This window comes from Ochlerotatus camptorhynchus, unplaced genomic scaffold, assembly GCF_037179485.1.
Source record: "Ochlerotatus camptorhynchus isolate MF236.1 unplaced genomic scaffold, CSIRO-AGI_Acam_v1.1 ptg000544l, whole genome shotgun sequence".
In the NCBI taxonomy this organism is placed as follows: Eukaryota; Metazoa; Arthropoda; class Insecta; order Diptera; family Culicidae; genus Ochlerotatus; species Ochlerotatus camptorhynchus.
The window spans coordinates 383,431-409,076 of NW_027041027.1; the positions used below are offsets into that span (position 1 = coordinate 383,431).

Genomic DNA, 25,646 nt, shown 5'->3' on the forward strand with positions numbered 1-25,646 from the left:
GGTCAGGCTAGATACTGCCTAAACAAAAAATAGGTTTCAATTTGACATTAATTCACGTGACGTCTTCTGATTACCCAACGAATGAGACCGACAACCTTTTTAAAAAGTTAATGTAAAGTGAGGATTACATCGGGGCTGTGGTGAGGACTGGGTGCGTGAACAAGGTAGAGCTCCACCGTAGGAGACAGTGCCCGGTCCGGCGGAATAACCCCGACGGCAGAATAGAAAGGTGAGGAAAACACGATCAGTGCAGCCACCGACAGGGGGCTAGAAAAATGGGCGTCCCTTAGAAAGTCGAGCAGTGCAGCCAACGTCGAGGGGTCGTAACCAAGCAGATTACTGACTTTCGACGGGAGTCCATGCTGTAAATTGAACAAACCTCGCGGAAAGGTGTCCCACCGAAATTACAGGAAATCCTCGCATGGCTGGTCCGGAGTCTTGCTTAGAAAGTGGTCCGCGGGTGGAACCATTCCTGCTGCCAGGCCATAACAGTATTCACAATCCAACACCTGACGTCTAGGAGTGGTACGTTCCGGGTGTAGTGGGGACAGGATGCAGCAGATTTCGCCACTCTGTCCGCAGCCTCGTTTCCGGGAACACCGCAGTTTCTGGGGATCCACGTAAAGACGGCTGAAGTTGGGGCGTACCGTGTAACGGCTTGTATCCAGGGTGGCTCGGGGCTTCGGCTTCCAGCGCTTGGATGACGCTGTGTGAGTCAGTTAACACAAGGATCGCTGTGGCTGCAGTATTGAGGGCTCTGTTCCCCTCGTTGAGGAGAAAGACCCTTTCGTTCAGGGATGTCGTAGCAATGGCTGCTGCAGATTGATAGCGGAAAGGGAGAAATCCAATTTCCTCACATGCGGCGTCTGCAGGCGTGGAAGGGAGAAGACCGGATACGATGCGAACGTAGGTATTGTATACCGGAGCGAGGATGTAGTTGAGCTTCTTGGTGGCTAAGCAGGTTATTTTGAGGCCGTAGAAAAGTCTACTGTCGATAACAGCCCGAGCGACACGAAGGCGGATCTCACGGTTGCTGGAGCGATGCGGGCGGGAGATTGTCCTGACTATGCTGATGCGGCTACGACAGTTTTCTTTCACCATCCTTGGATGGTCATCGGTGGTCCTTGAATCAGATGGCCCGAGTGACAGATATGGCACCGTACACTCTTCGGCGCGGAGAGCTGGAAACCAACCGAAAGCACCCACCTGCTGACGGCGGATACTGCTGCTTGAGCTATGTTCCTGGTCCGCTTAGTCGTTCGTCCCGTTACGACGATGAGTATGTCGTCGGCATAAACGATTACGTGCACGTTCTGGAGCAATCGGCTGAATACCCCATTCATTGCCACCATTCTCTACAAAATTCCCTTTGAATTATCTTAACAATCTTTTCAGACTTATTTGATAATTCGATTTAGAACTGCTTTGGAGGTAAGGCCCGAATTATGATAGAATTATCTTCAGCATTTCATAAGTACTCTATCAAAATGGCCAAAGAAGTTGTTAGATGTTCTTCTCGCAGAATTCCTTAAAATCCATCTCCATAGAAACATTCGTCAGAATGCCATTAAATTTTATTTTATTTATTTTTTTTATCTTCACTAGACAGTTCAAATATCAGCTCCTAGAATGCATACACCAATGAACGTGATATTTCAGTTTTGCCGCTATCATGTTGTAACAAAGCTATGTACGATGTTGCAAAGGCTTCCAAAGTGATGATGAACTTTAATAATTTATGTAGCATTTTTGGCTATTTATTTTTGGATGACAGGGTCAATTAATTGTAGTTATATTTTTAAAGCAACATTTTTGAAGGCTAAAAGTACTAAAAGTAAATTGGTACGCCTTTCGCGCACCGCTAGCACGCCTCTAGTGTTGGGAATCTAAAATCTTTGACAGTGGTTTGTTTACACTTCTATAGAGAACAATTGGTGCAAGTTTGATCAACATAGTCGATCGCGTTCAGAAATAACGTCAAAAGGAACTTGAAAGAAGAAAAAATACCGTGCACAAACACGTGGAAAATCCGGAGTGGTTCCAAGCTGGCTAAAGTGCTGAAGATGCCGAAAACAACAGTCAAAGAGATGAACCAGCTGAAGGCTGAAAGCAAAAAAAAAAAAAAAAACAGTTTGTTGAGTGCTCAAAACCTACAAGGAAACCCTGTGTGTGGAAAGGAATCAGCGGACCTACGAAAAAACCTGAACCAGGGGTCGTCAGCTGCGCAGCAAGGTATTGAGGAGCGTTAAAGCCAACCCCGGTCTTTCGATCCGAGATGTGGCCAGAAGGTACAACGCCAACTTTCAAACGGTGCGGAACATCCTTGCTAGGGAAGGATACAAGTCGTACAAAGCCAGTGAACATCCGAACTGGCACATGAAGCAGAATTCCGTGGCCAAAAAGCGTGCAAGGCTCTTGTACGGCCGTGTTTTAACGAAACACAAGGGCTGCACTTTGATCGATGACGAAACAACTTCCCGGTCAAAAGTTTTACATCGCGACTGGACGTGGGGATGTGGCGGGTGCAAGTTCGTGTTTGCCGACAAATTCGCAAAGAAGGCCATGATTTGGCAAGCGATTTGCAGTTGTGGCCTGAAAACGGAACCATTCGTCACATCCTCGACGACGACATCCCAAGTTTACATCGAAGAATGCCTGAAAAAGCGTGTATTGCCGTTCATCCGCAAGCATAGGGGCAAAGTCATCTTTTGGCCCGATTTGGCCAACTGCCACTACTCCAAGGTAGTTCTGGAGTGATATGCTGCCAACAAGATCGATGTTGTCCCCAAGCTAATGAATCCTCCGAATCGCCTGGAATTTCAACCAATCGAAAAATACTGGGCAATTTCAAAGCAGCAACTTCGACGAAGCGGCGGGGCATCCAGCAAATGCGGGCAAAATGGAGAAAAAATGCGCTGATTCCGTATTCGTTTCCACTGTGCGGGCGCTGATGGGCTCCATCAAGAGGACGGTTCGAGATTTCGTTCGAACTGGAGAAATGTAACAATCTAATGCTTTGGAGTTTTAATAAAAGTACTGTAAAGCAGCTATTAATGGACTTATTGAATTGCGAATTACAGGTCTTTTTGTGCATACTAATTTACTTTTAGCCAGCCTTTAAGAAATTAAGGAAAAACTGGAACATATTTACTAAACAAAATCTGGGAATAAACGTGATCTGTCTGTGTATCTGGCAATACGACTGAAAATCTGGATAATCCAGATTAAACTGAAATACTGCCAACGCTGCACGTAAGACGTAAAAAGTAACATGGTCATCAAAGCAATACGGGAAAATGAGTTCTTAGTCGAGGTGCCCACTGATGTGGTGGCGGTGTGGCGTCTGCGGGTATGTTAAAACATCATGTCAACGTTCACCAAACGCCACATAACATTTCAAAAGTTATTTTCGATGTTAGAAAATCCCTGTGTTATTGATCAACCGGTTTTCGGGCAGAACTCAGCCACATTTGTCAAAATCTAACATCTTGTCAGAAATAACCACGTTCGGATAGCAGGGTTAATCGATAACTTTTCTTTTGTCACTTTTAACTGCGAGTAAAATTTAATCCGGCAATTGGGTTCTTTAATTATAAAAAATACATCGGATATTATACATAATCTGAAAGAGCTTCGTTTTCTGAGCACAAAGATATTTTTTAAGGCAAAATAATAACTTCACTGTTTGACACTAAACTAATAAATTGACAGTTAGCTCTCATACAAAGTTCCATCGATGGGTCACTTTGATGGTGATTTTTGCTAATGTATTCGAACTTATTTAAAATAGATCCAGCGCTCCAAAATTAATTAAAATTTGGATTATGGTTCCATTTTTACTGCAGATTACAAATGTGTATTTTCCTCCAACCCAATGTTTAGGGGTATTGAGGTAAATACATATTCGTAATCTGTATTAGAAATGGAACCGAAATCCAATTTTTTTCAATTTGTGTGTGTGATTACATCGGTGGGACTTTGTATGTGAGCGGGCTGCCATCTTATAATTTTTTTCTGTCAAAAATTAAAAATTCAAATCTTGATTTAAACATTGAGATAAATGTCTATGGATCGATAAAAATATCGTTGTGCTCAGAAAATGAAGGTCTTTCAGAAAATTTATAAAATCCGGAATGTTTTTAAACAACCCAATTGAAACACAGCCTGACATGCGTAGACATTTCTGCTCCATGGCAAGTTTCTTCGGCATATCAATCCCACTTAATATTTTAATGATTAGAATGAGCATTATTATAAAGATAATTCTAACAGTTTCCTTTAAAACATATAATACTATTTGCTGTTGTTGAATTGTGATTAATGCCATATTTTATTGTAACGAATATTATCTCCAACAAGCAAAAATGATTCGGAACATTCATCGCGTTTCTTTCGGATGCAGCTTTTGGAACATGGGACAGATGTGTGTAGAATGACAGCTTGTGTAATAGCATTACTATTTTATACATGAGCATACAGCATTACATTGTATGCTGCTGATTAGATTTTTTTTTTGTGCAGAAAAATCTAATCTGTTCACGGCTTATTACCAACCTTCAAAATTTCGCTTGCCACGAGCAACCTCAACCGGGCAGACCATTCGAGATAACTCTCCAGATTGCACGTTTTCTTGCCGTCCAGCGAAGCTCCACCAGTTGGACCACATGAACCAGTTAGCTTGGGCGTAAAATCCTCCCGATTGGGATCCTTCAGTAGATTGGCATTGCACTGGACGAACTCCTCCGGCCCTACGTGTTTCGCTAGATTGCGCTCGATTCTGCATAAAACTTGTGCTAATTGCGAAGCGTTTGGCCATTTTATTGATTCAGTCTGTGGAAAAATGGATAACAAGCCGGATATCAGTTCATTAGGCAGCGCGGTGTGTATTAAAAAAGGTGTGTAGAAAGACGATACGAAAGACTTGTTCACAGAAAGTGTCCTGATTGACGTACGTACGTACCTTATTGTCAACAGTTGATTGATAGCTTTTGAGTTCCTCTTCGTGTTTTTCGAGTTCAGTTAGCCGAGCTAACAAGGCACAGAGTAGTTCAGATACCACATCGGCTAATGTGGTATCTGCGCATCTGTAGAGAGGGAAACAGTGTCGAAAATGGCATAATTCCATCGGTCAGTTGATCGATGAAGAACTAGTTTGCGGAAAGTTTCGACAGACAGTGACTGGCAGTTTTATTGTAACGGAAGAATTAGGCAAGAATGTATGTTTTTCGCTTCCGGTATGAACGTTTTATTGTTGGTAAAACTCAAATTATGAGTGTGAGGTAAACAATATGATGAAACTTAACTGAAAATATTTTCGGTAGCTTGTGTGGAAAAGTTCTGAAGCTTTCTTCAAAAGTGAATTTTATGATGAAACGGTACATCACCCTTTTTTGATAAATTCCTATACCCATGCATTGGAGATTGACAATTATTGATGTTATATTGGTGAGTGTATCGTCTAGTTTTATACAGGGGAAATGGCTCTAATATCGGCTTATGGATCTAAAAATTGGACCCATCAATAAAAATCTCCTGATCTTCAATTTTTCTTAGAACAATGCGCGTGATCTGAAAAATACAAATTGATATTTTGGTTGCTAGTGAAAATTTGGGAAAATATGCATTCCTTGGAAATTTATGTTTGGACTCAACAATAGGGACACTTGGGCCGGCATTAGGCACATTAGCCATATAGTACCGTAAATAATTTCGACTTTAAATATAAATACGACCTATTATTTCTGCCGAGAATAACCACACTGGTTCAGGATTTTTGTGTTTGAATATCTCAACAAATAAAAAATTCTAGAAGTTTCACGCCAAATGAGGAATCGATCTGATGCGACGTTCTTTGATTTGCATAATTATTTGTTTTGGAAAAGAATTCCTTTTAAGGCAAAATATTTCTGTTAAAAAATTTCTGGTAATTTTTGGTAAAAAATACATAATGTTAATTTTTGGTAAAAAAAAAATACATAAAAGTGTTTAAAACAAAAGTAACACAAAATTACCCTCTTCAATACTTTTTGAATAGTGAAAAGTTTTTAAAAAAATCGTATCGTCTGTGAAATTTTCAATGAAGAAAAATAATAATAAAAAAATTTACTCATTCAATAACAGCTTCTGGACAAATGATTGAACTTTTAACAATTTTTTTTGTAAAATTTTACATTTGTTTTAGACCATCAAACTTGTTTTCGGTGCTAAATTTTACAAAACAAAAATTATTTACGAAAAATTCAGAAATTTTACCAAACGTTGTTTTATGATTTTTGTAAATTTTTAAGTGACTGTTAATTTCACAAAAGTTAGCATTTTATGACAATTATTAAAAAATACTGAAGAAGGTCAATTTTATTATTAGAGTTTTCAACACTTTTTATTATTTTTTACCAAACGTTACTTTATTTTTTAACTTCTTCTTACAGCATTATGTCAGACCTTATTTCTTTCGGAAGTGACATTTTTGAGCTACGGAAATGAACTAGCCTACGGCTGAAAATCTCAAAAAAAAAGAAAGAAATAGAAAAAAATGAGTTAGGGGAAATGTCTCTAATGTTGGCCTATAGATCTAATAATCTGCTATTTATCAATTTTATCTAGATGAACGCGTTATTGGAACGTTACTAATGGATATTTTAGGTTGCTATTGAAAATTTAGTCGATTGCTGAATTTATGTATGAGCCCAAATTAGGGACACTTAGGCCGACATTACCTGCATTTCCCCTATGTGAATTATTTCTGGCAAATTTTTAGTTCAAATGTAAAAGATTGACCACGACAGTAGTTGTCAAAATTTAAGTTCTCTTCTGTCAGAAATACATGTGCTTTGAAAACAGGGTTGTTTTAAAATTTCTCATCTGTCTAATTTAACAGAAGATTAACCTTTTGAACCACAATTTGTTTTAAAATGGAAAAGAGTTTGATCAATCTCGCACCTTTGGTGACGGTGGCTGAAAATACAATGGATCACATCATTTGAGCAGTTTAAAATGACGAACTGTGTCATGAACAATATTTTGAATTTTGTTTCTTCTTGGGGTCTTATTTATGCTAAGCTAGAAAATCTGGAATTTATTGCTTCATTTTCTTAGAATCACTGGTAGAAGGTCATCTTAAAACTGCTCGAAAATATGGTTAATTGGAATCGTCTTCAACCAGATACCCATACCCATACCGGATACCCATAATCGGGTCTGGGAAGTCCCAATAAGGAAACTTCCAAATCCTCATGTACTGGTACCGTCCGACTGCTCAAAATTAATGATTTTTCATCCAGAAGTAAATGTACATATGATGGACCAACAGGTGGATTTGGTTACATCTGGATACCCAGAACTGGTTCCGGAAGGGCCCAAAAAGGAAACTTTCTAGTCCTCATGTACTGGTACCGTCCGATGGCTTAAAATTTATGATTTTTCATCCAGAAGTAAGAAGACATCATGCCATAAACCAATTGGTGGATCTGGCCACATATAAATACCCAGAACTGGTACCGGCAGGGCCCCAAAAAGGACACTTTCACAACCTCATGTACTGGTACCATTGGAAGGCTCAACATTTATTATTTTTCATCCTGAAGTAAACAGACTTAATCTTCGAGTTTACGCTTGTCATCCGAAGACAACAGAAAGGTTTCTGATTTATGATGATCTGGAACGGGCGTTGGACCAAATTATTTTTGCGTTAGAAACCTATCGTGTGACAAATAAAAAAATTCATAATTTTGTTTGTATAATAGAGCCCATACTATTAAGTTGTTTGCCTAAAATGTTGTGGCAATCATCAAAAAGTCAACAATAAATGGGTTTGAATTCAACGCATATATTTTAATAAATATGTTTAAACAATTTCCAAAACTGGTTCGGGGTATCCGGATGTGGTCAAATCCACCTGTTTATTTGTGGCATGATATCTATTTATTTCTGTGTCCTTTTTGGGACCCTGCCATAGATACGCTAAGATCCACGTTTCGGTCCATGGTATGATGTATATTTACTTCTGGATGAAAAATCATAAATATTGAGCCGTCGGACGGTACCTGCACATGAGGTTTAGGAAGTGTCCTTTAGTGCACTATCGGAACCGGTACCACCCAGACAACCAGAAGTCGTATAACAATGTGCAGACATTATCGTAAATTGCTACAGTTGAAGTCCAAAACGCATATAAGAACGGCATGCATCGCATTATTTTTAAGTTAAATCGTTTAGAATGCAAATTTCCGACCAATATGCGATGATCCATTTTTTCGTCGTACTGTATCACAAATCAAATCGGATTACATCGTATGACTTTTCAAAGTGAATTTGTTATAACAGATTAAATCGTATATGATGTTAAATCAACCCGTTTAAAATTAAATAAAAATTTGCACGTATATGGCCTCCACTTTTGTACGTATAAGCCATTTCTTTGCATTCTATACGATTTGTTTGTTTGTATATATGTTTGTATATCACGAAAACAACTTTGAAGTTACGTGCATTCTGGTTGTTTGGGCATGTTTCCTAAATGGCCAAATTGGAAAAAAAAATCCTGCCATTCTTTATTTTTCTTTTGAGGTCAATAAATTAAGAATCGGTTCAAACATGGAGTTTTGTTAGCAAGTTGCAGTTTGGGTCTTTTTTGAACCTAATGCACAATGTGTCACTTTTTTGTAGGGGCCCTCTTAGAGGTAGCTGAAAGCTTCTTTTACTAGCAAAAGGTTCTTTTTCGAAAGTTAGGAAAAGTGAGTAAATTTCTTTATCATATTGCGTCACAAAGCTACAGCTTTTTTTAAAGTGACGCCGGGTCAAAAAAGACCCTAATGCACTAAGAAGGATAAGCCGCCTCGAAGAGATTCGAAGAGTACCTGCAAAATTAATTCTAATAACCAAATCGCGATTGGGCCTCCATTAGCTCAAATCAAATCAGATTGACCGCCCACGGTTGCTGCTCTGTTATTACCAGATCAGCTGCAATTACACAGAGAACCAACAGATGATGTTTGGGACTAACATTCATCCTCAATGTGTAAGAACTGGAGATCTAATATTTAGCAATACCAGCGCCGGCCGTGTCCGAATGCAGGTCAACTAGGGAATGGGAAGGAATGTGTTGACGTGGTACTCGCTGTGAAGGAAACCGAGAAATCCTCTGCGCTTCCACGAGAAATCACTGGGATGTTGGATGTGGGGAAAGGTTGCACGCACACGCAGGGATCGTTTTTTGGTAGAGCGATTATAATTACACAAACACACACACACACACACACACACACGCGCGCGCACTCATCCAATTTCTATTTTTTTTTTTTTTTAGATCAGGACCCACACTGTTAAAGAAGAATTTGTTTTCATTAAAATCTAGTGGGTATAGAATAAGGCAAAGTGAAAAATTGCAAGGAAGGGGACGGGCCTGGGATTGAACTCCCGAACTTCTGCTCATTAAGCAGAAACGGTAACCACTGAGCTACCGAGCCTCGTCTGCGATTGGGCCTCCCTTAGCTCAGTTGATAAAGGCGGCGCTACAAAGCAATACCATACTGGAGGTGGCTGGGTTGTTGGTCTAGGTATTTTTTGGGTTAGAAAATTTCTTGCCACACAATAATACTAATGCAAAACTGGTACAGGCATCGAAAGCTCTCAAATAATAACTGAGGAAGTGATCTGGAACACTAAGTTGAGAGCATGCAATAAGCTAATATGCGATAAACAATAAGCGTGAAATGCGAAGAAGAAGAATGAACCAATTCGCGATCTGAATCTTTATTCACTTAGTAAATGGTTTGTTTAAAATAAATCGAGGCAGATAAACAAAAGCTGTGTGAGAAAATTGAGGTTAGAAATGAAACATGCCCTTGATTATTAAATAATTACTGATTTTTTTGAAATAAATTTATATGATCCTTCATCCATTTGTTTTATTTAAGAGATGTTTGAAAAATGCACATGGTGAATTGTGAGCTTAAATCATTTCTCAAAACGGGTCGCAATCAACGAAAGATTGGACCATATATTTCTTATCTTACCGATCTATAAATGCCACTATGGATCATTTTCTATTTTATTCAAAGTCACTATTTGGTAACTGTTTTCGTTATTTTAGTCACTGAAGACAATTATATTGCATAAAATACCCACTACCAGCCTTGTAATTATTCTTATATTTACTTGAATTCCACATTAAAAAATCATCTTGTGAACATTTTGTGCGAATACATGCATCCTGGATAAAATTGCATGCTCAGTAGACAAACTTTTCTGTGCTACCATTTCATTTATCATAAGGTACACCAGGGCAACTGGGAACGGTCACTTAAAAATCTGAATGCTGAAGTGTGGGTGCAATAAATACTCCATATAGCCAATGATTTCAGTAGTAGTATGACTTCTTTGATTCTATGGAGCTTCCCGGTTTAACTCAAACACACTTTAGTTTTAAGATTTGAAAATGGCAGTGTCCACTTACCCCGCGGTGCCATTTGCCCCTGTGTACCTTATAAGAAACATCACTCAAAAAATTTGTCACATAAATTTCACTGGAAAAAACACGTAACCTTCAGAAATTAAAAATTGTCTGTAAAGTACATGACGTTAATACAATTTATTACAAATCGTATTAAAAGCAATGTAATACGCTTTGAAACTTAGATGAATATATATAAGTTTCAAATGAATTTCATGTATGATAATTTCACTTAGATTCTACATGAATTTATAGTGTGAAAATTTCTGAAAGGTGATGGCACAAACAAAACCTAACATGGTGTCCAAACGGTGCATTGCTGACGAGTTGTTGCTGCATTCACAAATACCATTGGATTTGTTGAATTTTCTGATAAGTATGATGGTTTATTTTTGTCATGATTTTAGAACAAGGAATTGACGGACGAGGAATGATCTCTCCCGAAAGATTGGCAGAGGAAGTGCAGCTTGCTGGAAGATGCTGGAACACATAAGACATCCCTAATAAATTTGTTATGGTTATTTTGCTTAACGACGTGTTTGGGTATCATCCAAACAATTTGTGGAATAGTTCTATTATTTGGGTTATCGTTCGTTGATGGTAATTTTTTAATTAGGAATACATTATCAGCTCTCTGAACAATACAATTTTTATTATCTTGAAAAATTATTTTAAAATTCCTAACAATGGATGATGCTACGAAGAAATTTACTAAAATTAAAGTGAAAACATAATAAAATTTACTTAGAAAGTACCATAAAATCTATGTTGTTTTCTAGTAGATTGGACAAAGATTTTTTCACTTTGAGTAATTTTCACTTAGATGCTACATGAAAATAAAGTGAAATGTACTTCCAAAGCCTATACTACCTAGGTAGAGTTGCATGTGGATTGAAATTAGAACTTTCAAGTCAATCCACATATGAAAAACGTAAAATTTACGTGAAAAACTAGATGGAAAAAATCTATGTATGTTTTCATGTAACACCTAAGTGAAAATTTTTCTGAGTGTACATAAAGAATTCTGCCGTTTGGTTTGCGTGTACACTTACAGTCATCTCTCTATTTACACGGTGGTTGGTAACGTACACCCACCGCTATTTCTCGATTATTCTTCAACCAGCTCAATTTTCTGTAGATAACTAGTTTATGGTTGACACTAATCTCATACAAAAACTCATCGTAATTGGTTGAAGGACAGCCGAGAAACAGCGGTGGGTGGACGGTACTACCCATCGCAAAAGGAGGGATTATTGTAGCTAGTTAAAAACAACACCTGAATTTGTCAACTTAGTTGCTATACTAAACCCAACGACAATTTTCTGCCAGTCACTGTTGTACACTTTCCACACCTGATTGCGCGGACCGATACCAACCTAGCTACGATATGTTTAACGTGATTCATCATACGCTCATCACGGAAGTCGTACGGGAACATCTTGGTCCAGATGGCCAGCAGCGGTACGAGACAGTCCACTGGCTCCGGTTCCGGTAGCGTTTCCAGCAGCTTACCTAACAGCTCATGTGTTCGGATGAAAAATCTGCACGACAGCAGGAAGGAGAAAACATATTCCTATTCCCGGTCAGCACAAGCGGAAGCGTAGAACAAGACGAATGCGAAATAATTTAATTTCCGTTTGATGTTCATGGCTGAGAGGTAGGCTGAGCGAGTATGTATGAGTAGGTGTGGTTGGTATCTTACCTGATCTAGCTCTTCTGGGTTTGTGGGCATCAGCAGGTCGGTGAGAGACTCTAACGGACCGGACACGATGTTACCGTTTCCGTACATCACTCCACCCGTTCCGAGTGCCGTGTGCTGCAAAGAAGGATACGATGTCGTAATTGAGATGATTTGGTTGATGGCGTTGTATGCAGATGCGATCTATAGAGGAGTTGTTAATTGGAATGTGATCCTAGTGATTGATATGCTGCTTTCCATTGGACGATGGACGAACGAAATCAAATGCTCAAGGATAGATGTGAAACTGAGGATGCGTGAGAGTTTCACCAGAATAGATGCCATAAGTTGCACAGCAAAACTAATTACTAAGTTAGCTATCTATCTGTTAATCTAAAGCACGAATAGTATAAAAATGCTTGAAATAGGTAAGCAGCAGATCTGTATGCAAACAGGAGATTCAGATTGTCTCTATTTAAAGCTGCTTGAGACCACAATGAAGAGTCTGCTGCATCATCTAGTGTCGCTTTGTACAGCCCCTGCTTGACTCACATTTCACAGTGTTGAAAAGGTGGAAGAAATTTAATTATCTCATCTTGCAGGAGTGGCAGTCAAGTGCTCTAGGGAAACTTTAGGGTGCTTCGTCTGAGGGGTATATTTATGCCAGCATATTGAAAGCCTCTTCGCGAAGAATACAAGCAATCGATGTTGAAGTGTGAGTACTTTGACGTCAATATCTGTGGTCATCCGACATTTGAACTTGAGTATAATGTTAATATATTAATATATGTTAATCCACGGAATATACTAAATGTTTGCTAACTTAAACGAAAATTGTGTTATTTATATAATTTCAAGTAAATACACATTAAGATTATTTCACCGAAATCTGTGAAATATTACCAAATTCTCAACAGCTTAACGTTCGGTAAACTGTTCGGTGATTTTTCACAGATTTCCTGTAACTTTTCACCGAATATCTGTGAAAAATTACAGGAAATCTGTAAAAAATCACCGAACTGTTTACCGAACGTTCAGATGTTGAGATTTCGGTAAAATTTCATAGATTTCGGTAAAATAATCTAAGTGTGCAGTGCCTGTTTCTTTTAAAATGTTGACGATACTACAGGCAGCAGCAGCAGTTTGTTATCTCGATGTGGATCACGCGGTTATATTGACGGTAGAGCAGGCCTGTCCAACGTACGGCCGTGGCCTTTTTTTGTGCGGCCCGCAACGAGCTTAGAAAAAGTCTTCGCATCCGGGCCGTGGGTTATTCATTTTTGACGAAAACATGGAATTATGTTTGCGGATTTTGGTAACAGTTTCTGAAATCAATAGTGTTGAAGAGCAGCCCACAATTTCAAGTTTCTAATAAAATCAGTAAGCTGCTTATCTTAAAAAATTAACAAGAATATATAAAAAGACTAATTTGGAAATACTGCTGAAGATCGTCCCTTTTGTTGTCTTTATTTAGTTTAGCAATTTGTAATACTTGACAAAAGCTTGACAAACGGATTTTGTAAAAATGAGCAAACCGAGTAAAAATCTCGATTGGTCGGATAAATTCACATACTTAAATATTTTCAAATGTTTGGGTTCTGATAGCTCATGTAACTTTAGAATGCTATGATCAACATGCACATACAATATATTAAATTTCAGGATCTACACCAAACTTGTACTTTTTTAGAATAAAATTTGACCCACATTAAATAATGAGATTGTTTAAACGTTAAAAACGCGTATAGAACCGGCTCCAGATTAAAATTAAAATTTTTAGCCCGCCAGCAGATATGGATTCTAACATTTGGTCCGCGTTTTAAAAACGTTGGACAGACTTGCGGTAGAGGCTACTGTCCCGAGAGCTTTAGTCGTTGCGTGCAGCTCAGTTGGTGTTTATTATTATTGTTATTTGATGATGTCTGGAATTGAATTCACCATTTGTTTTGACTTCGAAAATAGAAATGCGAGACCGACCTTAGGCAAAATTTCCAATTTCGTCAAGATGCTGGATGCGAATGTTGCTGATATGGAAGTAGCTTACCGGGTTTCGGAGGAGAAAGCACTTTTCATTAAGTTCAAGTCGGAGGAGTCTGCGACAGTAATGAATAAATTTTCGATTATGCAGAGGTCTCAGATATTGCTGTAGCGCTGCTGCTAGTGGAATACGGATAAGAGAAATATCCTAGAGAGCTCGACATGCACACTGGAGTAGATGGTGTATATATGATCATGAAAAAGGTGATTTTCTCATTGCTTCATTTCCACAATTGGAAGGGAAACGCTATGGGAAACATATTTTACGAAGGTAACAAAAATGTGTGTTTCATATGCAAGTTGGAAAAGCATCGAATGATTTTCTGCCCCACATGAATGACCCAAAAGCAGCGAGAAAATAAAAAAAAAAAATGCAGGAAGGACAAACTTAGGACGTAGAACAACAACAGCAATATGGCGAGGAACATAGCTGTAGCAGTAATTACAAGAGTGTGCTGGCTGGAAATGTATGGTAACAACAAGGAACCAGAGAGAATTGTTTGGTACTTGAGAAAAAGGTGGTAGAAATGGACGCGATGAAGCAAAAAGAACAGTGGAAAAAAAGCAAGCGATGCTTAGAAACAACTGCCACCTAAGTGCTCTCTTAGCTATGTGTTTTTTCGGTGTGGGACACGCGATAGCCTGTTATTCGATAGCAACTATTGTTGCGGTGCTTGCTCATTGTGTGAAGTTCGTTTGTTTCTGTCGTTGCCTCGTAGGTAGCAAACAACTGGAAATGTTGGTGAAAAAAAAAATTACTGTTAGATTCAGTTCGCAGCTAGCTGTAAAAAACCGTCAGTGGATGAAATTTTGACCTTTGTGAAAGCGCTCATTGTGTGAAGTTCGTTTGTTTCTGTCGTTGCCTCGTAGGTAGCAAACAACTGGAAATGTTGGTGAAAAAAAAAAATTACTGTTAGATTCAGTTCGCAGCTAGCTGTAAAAAACCGTCAGTGGATGAAATTTTGACCTTTGTGAAAGCGCTGGATGCGGATCCCACTCCGACGATCACGACGTACCGTAAGCGGAGGAAAAATCTATATTTATAAGTTCAAATCAGAGAAATTGCACAACCGTGAACAATTCATTTTCCATTATGCCGGTGGAAAATCAGTCGAGGTACGCATGTGGGACACCGTCTGGATAGAGCAATGAATAGAATAGAGCAGAGCTTTCACACTCAATAATAAGCAGTAAATAATTGCCCTTAGTTTAGTGCATGTCGTATTACTTCATCACTATTGAGAAATGATGAAGTATTCGGTTTTGATACGGTTGTCATTCTTGCCTTCATCGCAAGGAATCGATTCTAATTGAAAGGTCCCGCTATTTACCCTTCGGAGTGTTGGAACACCCACCAAAGGCGCGCCCCTTTGTCAGTCAAAATTGGATTCCTTAGCAACAAAAATATGCTATGACACCGGTAATGACCATGCATCAGAACCTTAGTCTTAACCACTTCAAACTAGGGAACAACGAATAGAGTATTAGGAATCGCATAGGTGAAGACTAACTAACTCATTTTTTTGCCTTGTTTTAAGAACATCCTTGGTCCAGGCAACCCGAGGACTTATCATTATTAACAAGGCATAAAAAGTAACAAGGACTAAGATGTGTTCCTTTGATTACTGAAAGATACTGTTCCACTAGTTTGAAGTAGTCAGGACTAGGAATCGGTGGTAGATCTTACATCTCTAACGAATAACGAAAAGTTGATCTACCCACGTTACGGGGTATGATGCGTACTACTATTACAAATTCGGGATAGTGGACTAGAATAATTGTTTGAGGGGGTAGAAAAACTATCCCAAAATTTAAAGTTTTTTGGTTTACGGGAAGTGGTCCCTCTCAGGGCTAGAATTTGTATGGGCAAATCAACAAAATTTATGGGGGAATGTGGCACTTTTACATTTATGGCTCGATTTTCTTGGTTTGAAAAATTAAGACCCTTTGTGGTATGGAAAACATCCTGGTAGAGTGCGTGTATAGTGTGTATACATATTTTAAGTTTTTAGTGGATGATTATTTGTGACTATTTCACTAAAAGTCCTCGCGAGCTCGGAGTAATAAAAATAACTTCGCTTGTGGTTTTGGTCATATTTGATCGTTATGCTCAACAGGATTGAAATTGGTCGTTAAGCTCAACAAGATTAATCGCTAAAGAGCATTTCCACGCCAACTGATCAACTGATTAGACTCAACATTCTCTTATTCCCATGAAACTTTGCATATTTGTACACTATGGGCAATCATTAAAATTTCTGCTATTTTGACTCTCTGGTATTTTCGATATTTTTCTAATAATCACAGCATGAATACATCACTTCTAATCGAAATGACGTAAGAAACAAAATGCCAAACACTCACATTTTTTTGGTGGCTTATCGAAAATTCAATAAATCTATAAAAACTTTATCCAGTTCAATATAAGAAGTAATAACTTTCATGACATTTTCATGATGGACACTCAAAAAATGGCCAAAGTGGTAATACTGCGAATTTAGTTTTGTATGAAAGTTTAGGAATTTTTACACACAAAACAGTTTTAAAGAGCTGAAGAATTGTTTTCTGTGCAAAAGCATGCTCATGCACATCTAATAATCTCAGCACTAGCTTTGCTAACGGGTGTTCAATAAAAAATGATATTTTTTTCAGTCATTTAGCTAGTAAAAAAGTAGAAGGGTCTGGGCCTTGGGGCCGAACGGAGGCTTGACGTAGGACCGCTAGTGAACGGAACAAATATGTTCATAATTTAGTTCATAACTCTTTCCGTGTTTGATTTGGTGGCCCTGAAAAGGACCAGTTGTTTTTCATATGGTTTCCACCCAGATTTCCACACCAGCGCAAGTCGATGCCGATCGGATGACGGTGGCATAGTCATGCTGCCTATTGCGGGAAGCCTTTCCTCCGATCGATGTGGGTGCTTTCGTCGACGTGTCATCTTCGTATTGGAGCACTGCGTGCTGTTCCACTCATACGTCGTGTCCGACGCTTATCCGTCCGTTGCTTGAAAGCAAATGACAAAGGAAACGATTTGGCAAGCGTTTTCATTATCGCTGCTTTACTCCTCCCTTTCTTTCATTGGTGAAATGTGAGCGGTGAGCGAACCGAGCATTAAGCTCGCTCATGTGAGCATGCGCAATGTGTCGTTTGTGCGATTTGCGCTCTATCGTTGCGTCCGTGTTTGGGATTTTTCGTTACATGTCTGAATTTTGATTTTTCAAATGTGACCCCCATATAGAAATTAAAGACGTAGTCCAACGTCAAAAAATTTTTTTTCAAGGGCGCTGGACAGCACTGAAATTATACTCATTTTTTATTGAACACCCGTTAGATCGCTGCGTATCTCTCCATCTACGTTGCAGCTCTGAGAAAATTAGTGTGACTGCCCTAATAACGGCAATCCAGGCGCCGTCTACTCGACACATTCTCCGCGTTAAGAGCAGGCCTTCACACTGACTCGAATCTAGGACAGTATATTTAAGATCACGTTTTTTGGTGAATCTTCCACATTTACACATTCCGGACAGAGGGGTGATCGAGCGTGTCCGAACCGATGTAGGTACTGCCTGAAGCAATCATGACCACACAGCAAAAAATTGATTTAGATATCACATCAAAGTGGATGCACTTCAATCGTGTCGAAAATATGGTGTAATATTACTTGCCAAAAAGGACAACATTATTATTAATATAGTGTATGAACTGAAATTACGTTGCTTTTCCTACATTTGTTTATATTTGTGGCCATAAAAATTACATGAGATTTTCGACATGATTGAAGTGCATCCTCTAATTACTTAAAATTTATTTTTTGCTGTGCAGATAGGAATTGCGTCAGGTAGAAGTTTACCTGTCCGTGCTTCCTGTTCACCCAGGTCGAGCGAATCGGTATAAGTTTGTGTCCGTTCATCCATTCCTGCTGCCACTTGGCCATCGACTCCACACAGCTTAAAAAAAGTAGTGTAAACTTCCGTTACTATGATGCACATAAATGGAGCGTCATATATCATACAAATTTAGATATAGATCGTGTAAATTTATGAGACATGTCATGCAATATCCCATATATTGTATGCAACTGTCCACTTTTGTTTGCAACATTTCTTGCAAGTTGCTTATTTACGTGAAAAGGAAGTTTACATGTATGAATGTTTGCATGCATGGATGTTTACATCGCCAGTAAAATTCAGAATTTTTTGGTGTGCACTCTCCCCAATTTTCGTACTCCTCTGGTTTGCTTCTACTTGTAGCACTCGCTGTCCTCCACTAGGGTGATGCGAATAGGGATTATTACGGCAATAACGCATACTGCTTCAGACGAGATGGTTCTGTACGCACTCGCATGGCCATGAGCCAGAACGTAGGGGACAATGGTATACAACGCACCCCCTGGGCAGAACGCACCAGCTGACTTTCATTTGTGTTTTTCATGGATTTTACGTAACTGTTTTGTTGTCTTATCAAGCAGAACTTCTAGCATAGCATCTGAAATCAAAATGCTGCATGATAAATCCTAGAATTGGATTCAAAATTAAAAGAAAATCTCAAACTAAAATGAAAAAGTGCGTCCTACCCCGGGGGAGCGTTATGTACCGTTCTCCCCTACTGTTCAACTTCACTTGATTTCGCTTGGTTTCCAGCGCAGCAACCCAGGCTGGACTTACGTACCTCAGTATCGACGTAGAAATACTAGCCAGAAGACGCCTCTGGCTACTGCTCGGTCCAGAGTTATTCGGCATGATTCAAACTATCGCGTTGATGGCCTTCACGGCCTTCCTGCAGGCGTAGTCGACAAGGTTGTTGAGCCGATCATTCGATCATTCATTCCTTTATTTAACGTCGGTCTCTGTTCCGCAATCTTGTGCCAATCACCGACGGACATCAATTGCCATCCATTGATGGCAATCGAATGTGCAGGAAGGCAGCTTTCCACACCTGTGTAGGATATCGTACCCATTCAAACACACATGGACCGGGACCAACGGCTTTACTTCCCTTCCGAAGGAAGACGTGACCAGAGATTTTTATACCTCAGAAAAATCCCACCGACATCAGCTAGGATTGAACCCAGACCCATTGGGATATGAGTAAGCAGTCACACTTACCACTACACCACCGGCGCCGGCATTGTCATTCGATCAGCACTACCAGATATTTTAGCACGCGTTTCGAGGCAAAAGCCTTCCCGCATAAATGCGAACCATCACATGACCTTACCGATAATGGTTATAAATTGTTTATAATCCCTGCTAAACTTCAACTGAAATGGTTATGGAACTTTACATGAACGTTTGTGTGATAAAGTTTTAACCTTATGTATTATGGTTTTTTGGAAGCGGACCTTACAAATAATGGGTTGTTAAGAACCATTACCATTCCAAATTCTTGTTTTCTCTATACATTTTCGGAAAGAGAACTATATTAGAACGTTTTTACTTATGGTTTGAGAACATTAATGGTTATGGTTATGGTAGTCAGTAAGGTCCATTAATGGTTTTGTATTATCGCTCAACTTTACGTGAAATATATCGTGAATTGGTAATCAGTAATTTACAGGCAACCAATTCGCGATATATTCCACATAAAGTTGATCGATGTTACAAAACCATTCATGGACCTTACTGGTTACCATAACCATTACCATTAATGTTCTCAAACCATAAGTTAAAAGGTTTTAGTATAGTTTTCTTTCCGAAAATGTATGGAGAAAACAAGAATTTTGAATGGTAATGGTTCTTAACAACCCATTATTTGTAAGGTCCATTTCCAAAAAACTATAATACTTAAGGTTAAAACTTTATCATTAAACGTTCATGTAAAGTTCCATAACCATTTCAGTTGAAGTTTAGCAGGGATTATAAACAATTTTAACCATTTTAGGTAAGGTCAATTTATGGTTTGCACTTATGCGGGTTGCTCCCCACGGTGACTTATACCCGCTGCACTGCTTTACAGCTACTGACCAATAGCGTTTTGTGGCGGACTATCTGCATCCAGTTTCCAATCGCGTCGATTGCCTTGGTAGCCAACGCTTTCCACAATTTTTTTAATCGGGTAACTGGTTCCGGAGATATAGCCTGATCATATTCCGGATGGATGGGATGAGATTAAATCCGAACCGAAACGGATAATGATGGGTTTTATAATGGGTGAGATATCAAATAAAATGATAATTCATCAACCAGTTTAATGGTAGTAATTTGAAGTGCCCAAGACCACACTGACCACGTACGGGCAGGTTCCGGGTACCTCCGGAGAGGTGGCTAATTTATGACTAGAGTCAAAACCCATCATGCGATACCTCAAATAACATGAGAATTCAAAAACTAGATCAATGGTAGTTACTTGGAATGTCCAGGGCCTCACTGGTTACATTCACCCATGTTCTGGGTAACTCCGGAGGAGTGGCCAGTCTGCCTAGGATCAAGATCAATCATGCGATACCTCAATTCACATGATAATTCACAATACAGATAAATGGAGTGCATTTGGAGTGCAAAGCACCACACTAGTCACATGATGTGACCAGTTTTGTTTTTCCTTGATTTGTTTTCCGTCTATCTTTATTTCCGTACTGAGTACCAATGCTACCGACACCAGGGAGGCAGCACCCCCACCTGGACCCTACCTATCAACCCATCAACTCATGGACCGGGGACCAACGATTTTACTTTCCCTTTTGGGGGGGGAGGGGGGTGGTGAGGCAATCACGCTTACCACAATTCCACCGGCGCCTGACTAGGGCCAAAACTAAACATTCGATGCCTCAAATCGCATGATAATTACAAATTCAGTTCAATGGTAGTCACTTGGAGTGCCCACGATCTCGCTGATAATATCCGGCCAACTAGCGAGGAAGTGGCGTGCAATAGTGTTCATTTAAGGATTCTATCAAAAGTGTTTTAGGACTGGCCAGACTGAGCAGTTATAACAGCAGCCTACCTTTATGACATTTTTCATGTTGATTATTGTTATAACTCTGTAGTCTGAACAAGGCATTCGACAGTTTTGGAGATTTGAAAACCTCAGATAGCCTGTCAGCACGGTATTATTAAGTTGAAGATGGCGAGTTCGAATCCTGGTCATAACTCGTAAATTTTTTGGCTATCGTTGTGCTGGCACATCATAAACCAATTAATACATTGGTTGGCGTAGAATGCTTTTAACTAATAGCATCGCAAGTAGAATAAGAAGGCATTTTGGCGTTTCTAAGGTCAATTCTAGTAGTTTTAGACACATTTAAGATTTTTTTAAAAATCTTTAGTGCTAAATTGTTAATTTATGCCTATTAATGCATGTCAATGGCCCTTTGGTTGTTCCTGATTACTAGCGTGCGTTGCTTTCGTGTGTTTTGGTATATTTAAACGATTCCGACGTTTAAATCGGAAATAAATGGTTTTTTTAATATTGCGTCACGAAGCGTTCTACTTCAAGAAGCGTTTGTTTGTTTGATTATTGTTTGGAAAACAAATGACATTATGTTTACCTTCTATTGGTACACATTACATTACCTTATTTCAAAGATTACTATAATAATTTAAACAAAAAATGTAATCAAAGGCAGACAATCTCCGTGACTCGTGTTCGACCGAATACTTAGGTCGATTATCAAACTTAGGTGTCTCAAAATTTCGCTTAAACACCTTACCGGTCACTTGTTAGGAGGGAAATGATAGAAAATCAGTTAATATTTTGGTGTAAACAGCTGGCAGAGTAGCACTATTCCGTGCATCAATAGTCTTATGAACTAATAGCATGATCAACATTTTGATTCAGTCGCTGCAAATCTGATACTGAAACTTGTTAGTAAAATGTTGAAAACATCGATACAGTAGCATCGCCAACTGAAAAAATAAAATAAAATGTTACATTAACTCAGTAAACAGTAATCAATTCCCAATAAAACCAATTATCTATCCCAACCGGTGAATGCATGTGCAGCAAAATGAGAATCAGAAGAGGTCTGGTTTCATCTTACGCAAATCCATGTCTGGTTCTGATTGGTGCAGTTGATGTTGAATTATCTCTACTGGATGTCATCTGCAGTCGTCGGTGCAACCATATTTTGTCGAGGGTGCATGAAATAGTGCTTCTTTATCTGCAAAGCCTAATATTCAAACGTCGCCTGTACGATTGCTCCATCGTTGTGCGGTTGTATATAATTTAGAGCCACTACGCCACGAGTCTGCAGAGTCACATTTTCGCATTCCGGGCATAGTGATTTTCAATCAGAAAATTCTAGCACATAGTCATAGTCACACGACGAACAAAGAATACCATACAGGAAGCTGAATGTTTTGCGTATCTAGTACGGCTCCGGAGGACGTAGAACTAATTAGGTTTTGCTGTATGCGCATTGTTCACGAAATGTACTGACACTTGAGTCTGGTGCCATCCAATGACAGCCAATAAAAATATACTATTGCACAGCACTCAACGTATTTGGAAATTAGTGTTTGAGCTTTGATCTGCATTTAGAGGCAAAAGTTCTTTCGAATCAAAATAACATTCGAATGTTTGGATAGCCATTAATCCGATAGCTTTCAAGGGACGTGTCGATTTAAACATCATTAGCTGTGTATAAAAGGATCATCTATCCTCGGTAGATATCCTGTCAATGGTGGAGCTCGATGATTTCATCAGCACATTGACGCGTTCAAGTTTTGTAACTATACTCAACGAGTATTTTCGACTTTTCTGATTTTTAAAATGTTTTAGTAAGGGAGAATAATTAAAATAACGTGAATCCTTTGAAATCATATTGGAAAGCTTCATTGAAGCTTAAAAAGTGTTCATGGTGAGCATCACAGTACACTCAGGTCTTTTTTTACACGGGGGATACGGTCCGTGTAAAAAAAAACCGTGTAAAAAAAAACCTACGAGATTTTGATTTTTCGCATGCTTAAATGTTTTTAAAAAATCGGATTTGGATGCCATTTGTAATTAAAGCATGATATCGTCCATATAGACATATTTTAAAAATTTCTGTATTTACACCAAAAATTGTGATTTTTTTTAAGTATGCCATTCGATTACAAATAGCTTGAAACGGATAATGTGATTGGAATCAAGTCGATAGGTTGTATCGTTGTCGAGAAATCGTTAAAAACGTACCGTGTAAATCGTGGAAAACCGTGTAAAAAAAAACCGTGTAAAAAAAACCGCGTTAAAAAAAAGCCGTGTAAAAAAAGACTTCAGTGTACTTAGTTTGTGGAAAGGTTGTCACTTTTCAACTTAATATTGCTGACAGCGCGAAAAACGGTATCCTTGTCAACACCACACGGTTAGAAATAAACGTGTGATTTTACGTGTAATTGCATGTGTTTTTAAAATTACAAGTGTATACTTTCATAGTTTAAATTTACACACTTCTGTACTGTACGCTTCAATCATCATGTAATTTTAAAACATGCGCAGACATTTTGAGGTTAGGAATAAAACTATCTTCCCTAATAAAAATTGTATGGTTAATTTGCTTAACGACGTGTTCTGGGTATCCAAACCATTTGTGGAATAGTTCAATGATTTGGGTTATCGTTCGTTTATGGTTATTTTTTATTAGGGTTACCATATATGATTTGTCGGATTGCGAACAATACGATGAAGTTTTATTTAAAATTTGTAATTTATTACTTCGTAGACACGTTTCCAATGGGTATTTTCTCTGTGACGGGCTCGCAGAATATTCCTTGACATAACGTTTTCCCTTGGGCATGGGGCACATGAATAGTTGTCTTAAAAGGTGTACCATTAAAATCCGCACACACAAAATTCATTCTCAAAATTCGAGTTTTTATCCGATTATCACCAAATTTCCACGGAATAAAAAGAAACAATTAAAGTTAGTTTTGGCATCATTCATTTAATTTATTTCGCATTTATATATGAATGAACCTTGGCCTTAACCCCAGCCATAAGATTCTGCACGACCTTAGAATTGACAGTTTTATTTTTGCATATAAACCCATAAACGTTTGGAGGGTTCAGATCTTTCGGCACGAAATCGACATTATTCGCCTTATACCACTCTAGCACGCCCTTCATGTAGTGGCATGATGCCAAATCCGGCCACAAGATCGTCGGACCGTCGTGAGCCTTCAGGAGAGGGAGAAGCCGCTGTTGGAGACACTCTTCCAAATACACCTGTCCATTCATGGTGCTTGCGATATCGAAAGGTGTACTCCGCTTTCCGCAAGTACAAATCACTTGCCAAATTAAGAACTTCTTGGTGAACTTCGACATCTTCTGTGTCTGGAAAAATCACACTTATCCTTGGCAGTCACATACAGGTTTCTTGGAATCTGGTTGAAGTCCGCCTTCACATATGTCTCGTCATCCATTACGCAGCAGTGTGGTTTCGTTAACTTCTGGTCGTACAACTTCCGGGCACGGCTTTTTGCGTCCGTATTCTGTTTCCCGTCACGGTTTGGGGACTTTTGAACCTTAAACGTACGTAGTCCAGACCGAGTTTTGGTATTCTGCACGAAAGTCTTCTCACATGCAACTTTTTAGCCACATCTAGAACTGAGGCGTTCGGTTTCCGTTTAAAGGCCCCAACCACGCGTTTGCGATCGTTCTCGGGGACCTGACGGCTTTTTTTCCGGATCTTTGCTTCCGATCAACAGTCAGCCGTTTTTCGAACCGATTTATGATACCAGACACTGTGGAATTCACGATTCCCAACTTTTTCCGATGGCACGATGCGACAGATCCTTATTCTCAAAGTACTCGTTCAAAACTTTTTCGCGCAAGCACTGTTCTTTCGTCGCCATTTTGCAAGCTTTTTCGCACATGCTGAAATCAACTCACAGAGTGTAAACAATACACATTAAACTATGTCTACGCAAAATTTCAGTTAATTTTACCCAACGGATTAAAAGTTAGAGCAATTTGAGTGTGTGCGGATTTTAAACGGTACACCCTTTAGATCAAACATCTTTAAATAAATTAAATAGATTAGATTAAATAACAAACATCTTATATTCAGAAGCTAAACTAAGTCCTAGTAGCGGCAGACCTCATGAAGAGCTTCTGTTTCCCGATAATAGACAATAGAGTTTTCTACCATCATTAGCATTAGTGAGCAGTTTCACTAATACAAGCTTTTTACTGGTTGAAAATAAAAAACAAACCGCTGTTAAGTCGAAAAACTTTGCCAGCTGATTTTGTGGTTGAAAATCATAAACAAATCGATTTTACACGGCTACACTAGCAACGTTGTATTGGTGAAATCTTGCGGCAAGAAGTCAATAAGGTAGGTGTTCCAGTAATAGTAGTGTAGGAGGATCCGGATAAGATTATTTTTCATCGGTGCTCTCCTAAAATAAAGCATATTTGCACATGTCAAACTTAAAATATGCCCAAAAGTGACGGAAAATAATTATTTTTCCTTAAGATTTCCACTCCTGTGCACCTATAGTTGCGGTAGTGTTCCTATAATAGTGGAACCCATAAGAAACCAACGCATTCCACTATTATAGG

The 25,646-nt window shown here is 38.9% G+C and overlaps 1 protein-coding gene across 1 annotated transcript in view; it reads right to left on the reverse strand.

Moving 5' to 3' along the window:
* The window catches only part of LOC135713186 (ras-GEF domain-containing family member 1B), an 87,951-nt gene that overhangs the window by 45,744 nt on the left and 16,561 nt on the right, over nucleotides 1–25,646 (reverse strand). The window contains exons 3-6 of the mRNA XM_065236297.1: nucleotides 12,153–12,266; nucleotides 11,827–12,023; nucleotides 4,961–5,084; nucleotides 4,555–4,830 (exon numbers count right to left, since the gene is read on the reverse strand). Coding sequence (XP_065092369.1) covers nucleotides 4,555–4,830; nucleotides 4,961–5,084; nucleotides 11,827–12,023; nucleotides 12,153–12,266 — 711 coding nt within the window. The remainder of the gene's footprint in view (nucleotides 1–4,554; nucleotides 4,831–4,960; nucleotides 5,085–11,826; nucleotides 12,024–12,152; nucleotides 12,267–25,646) is intronic.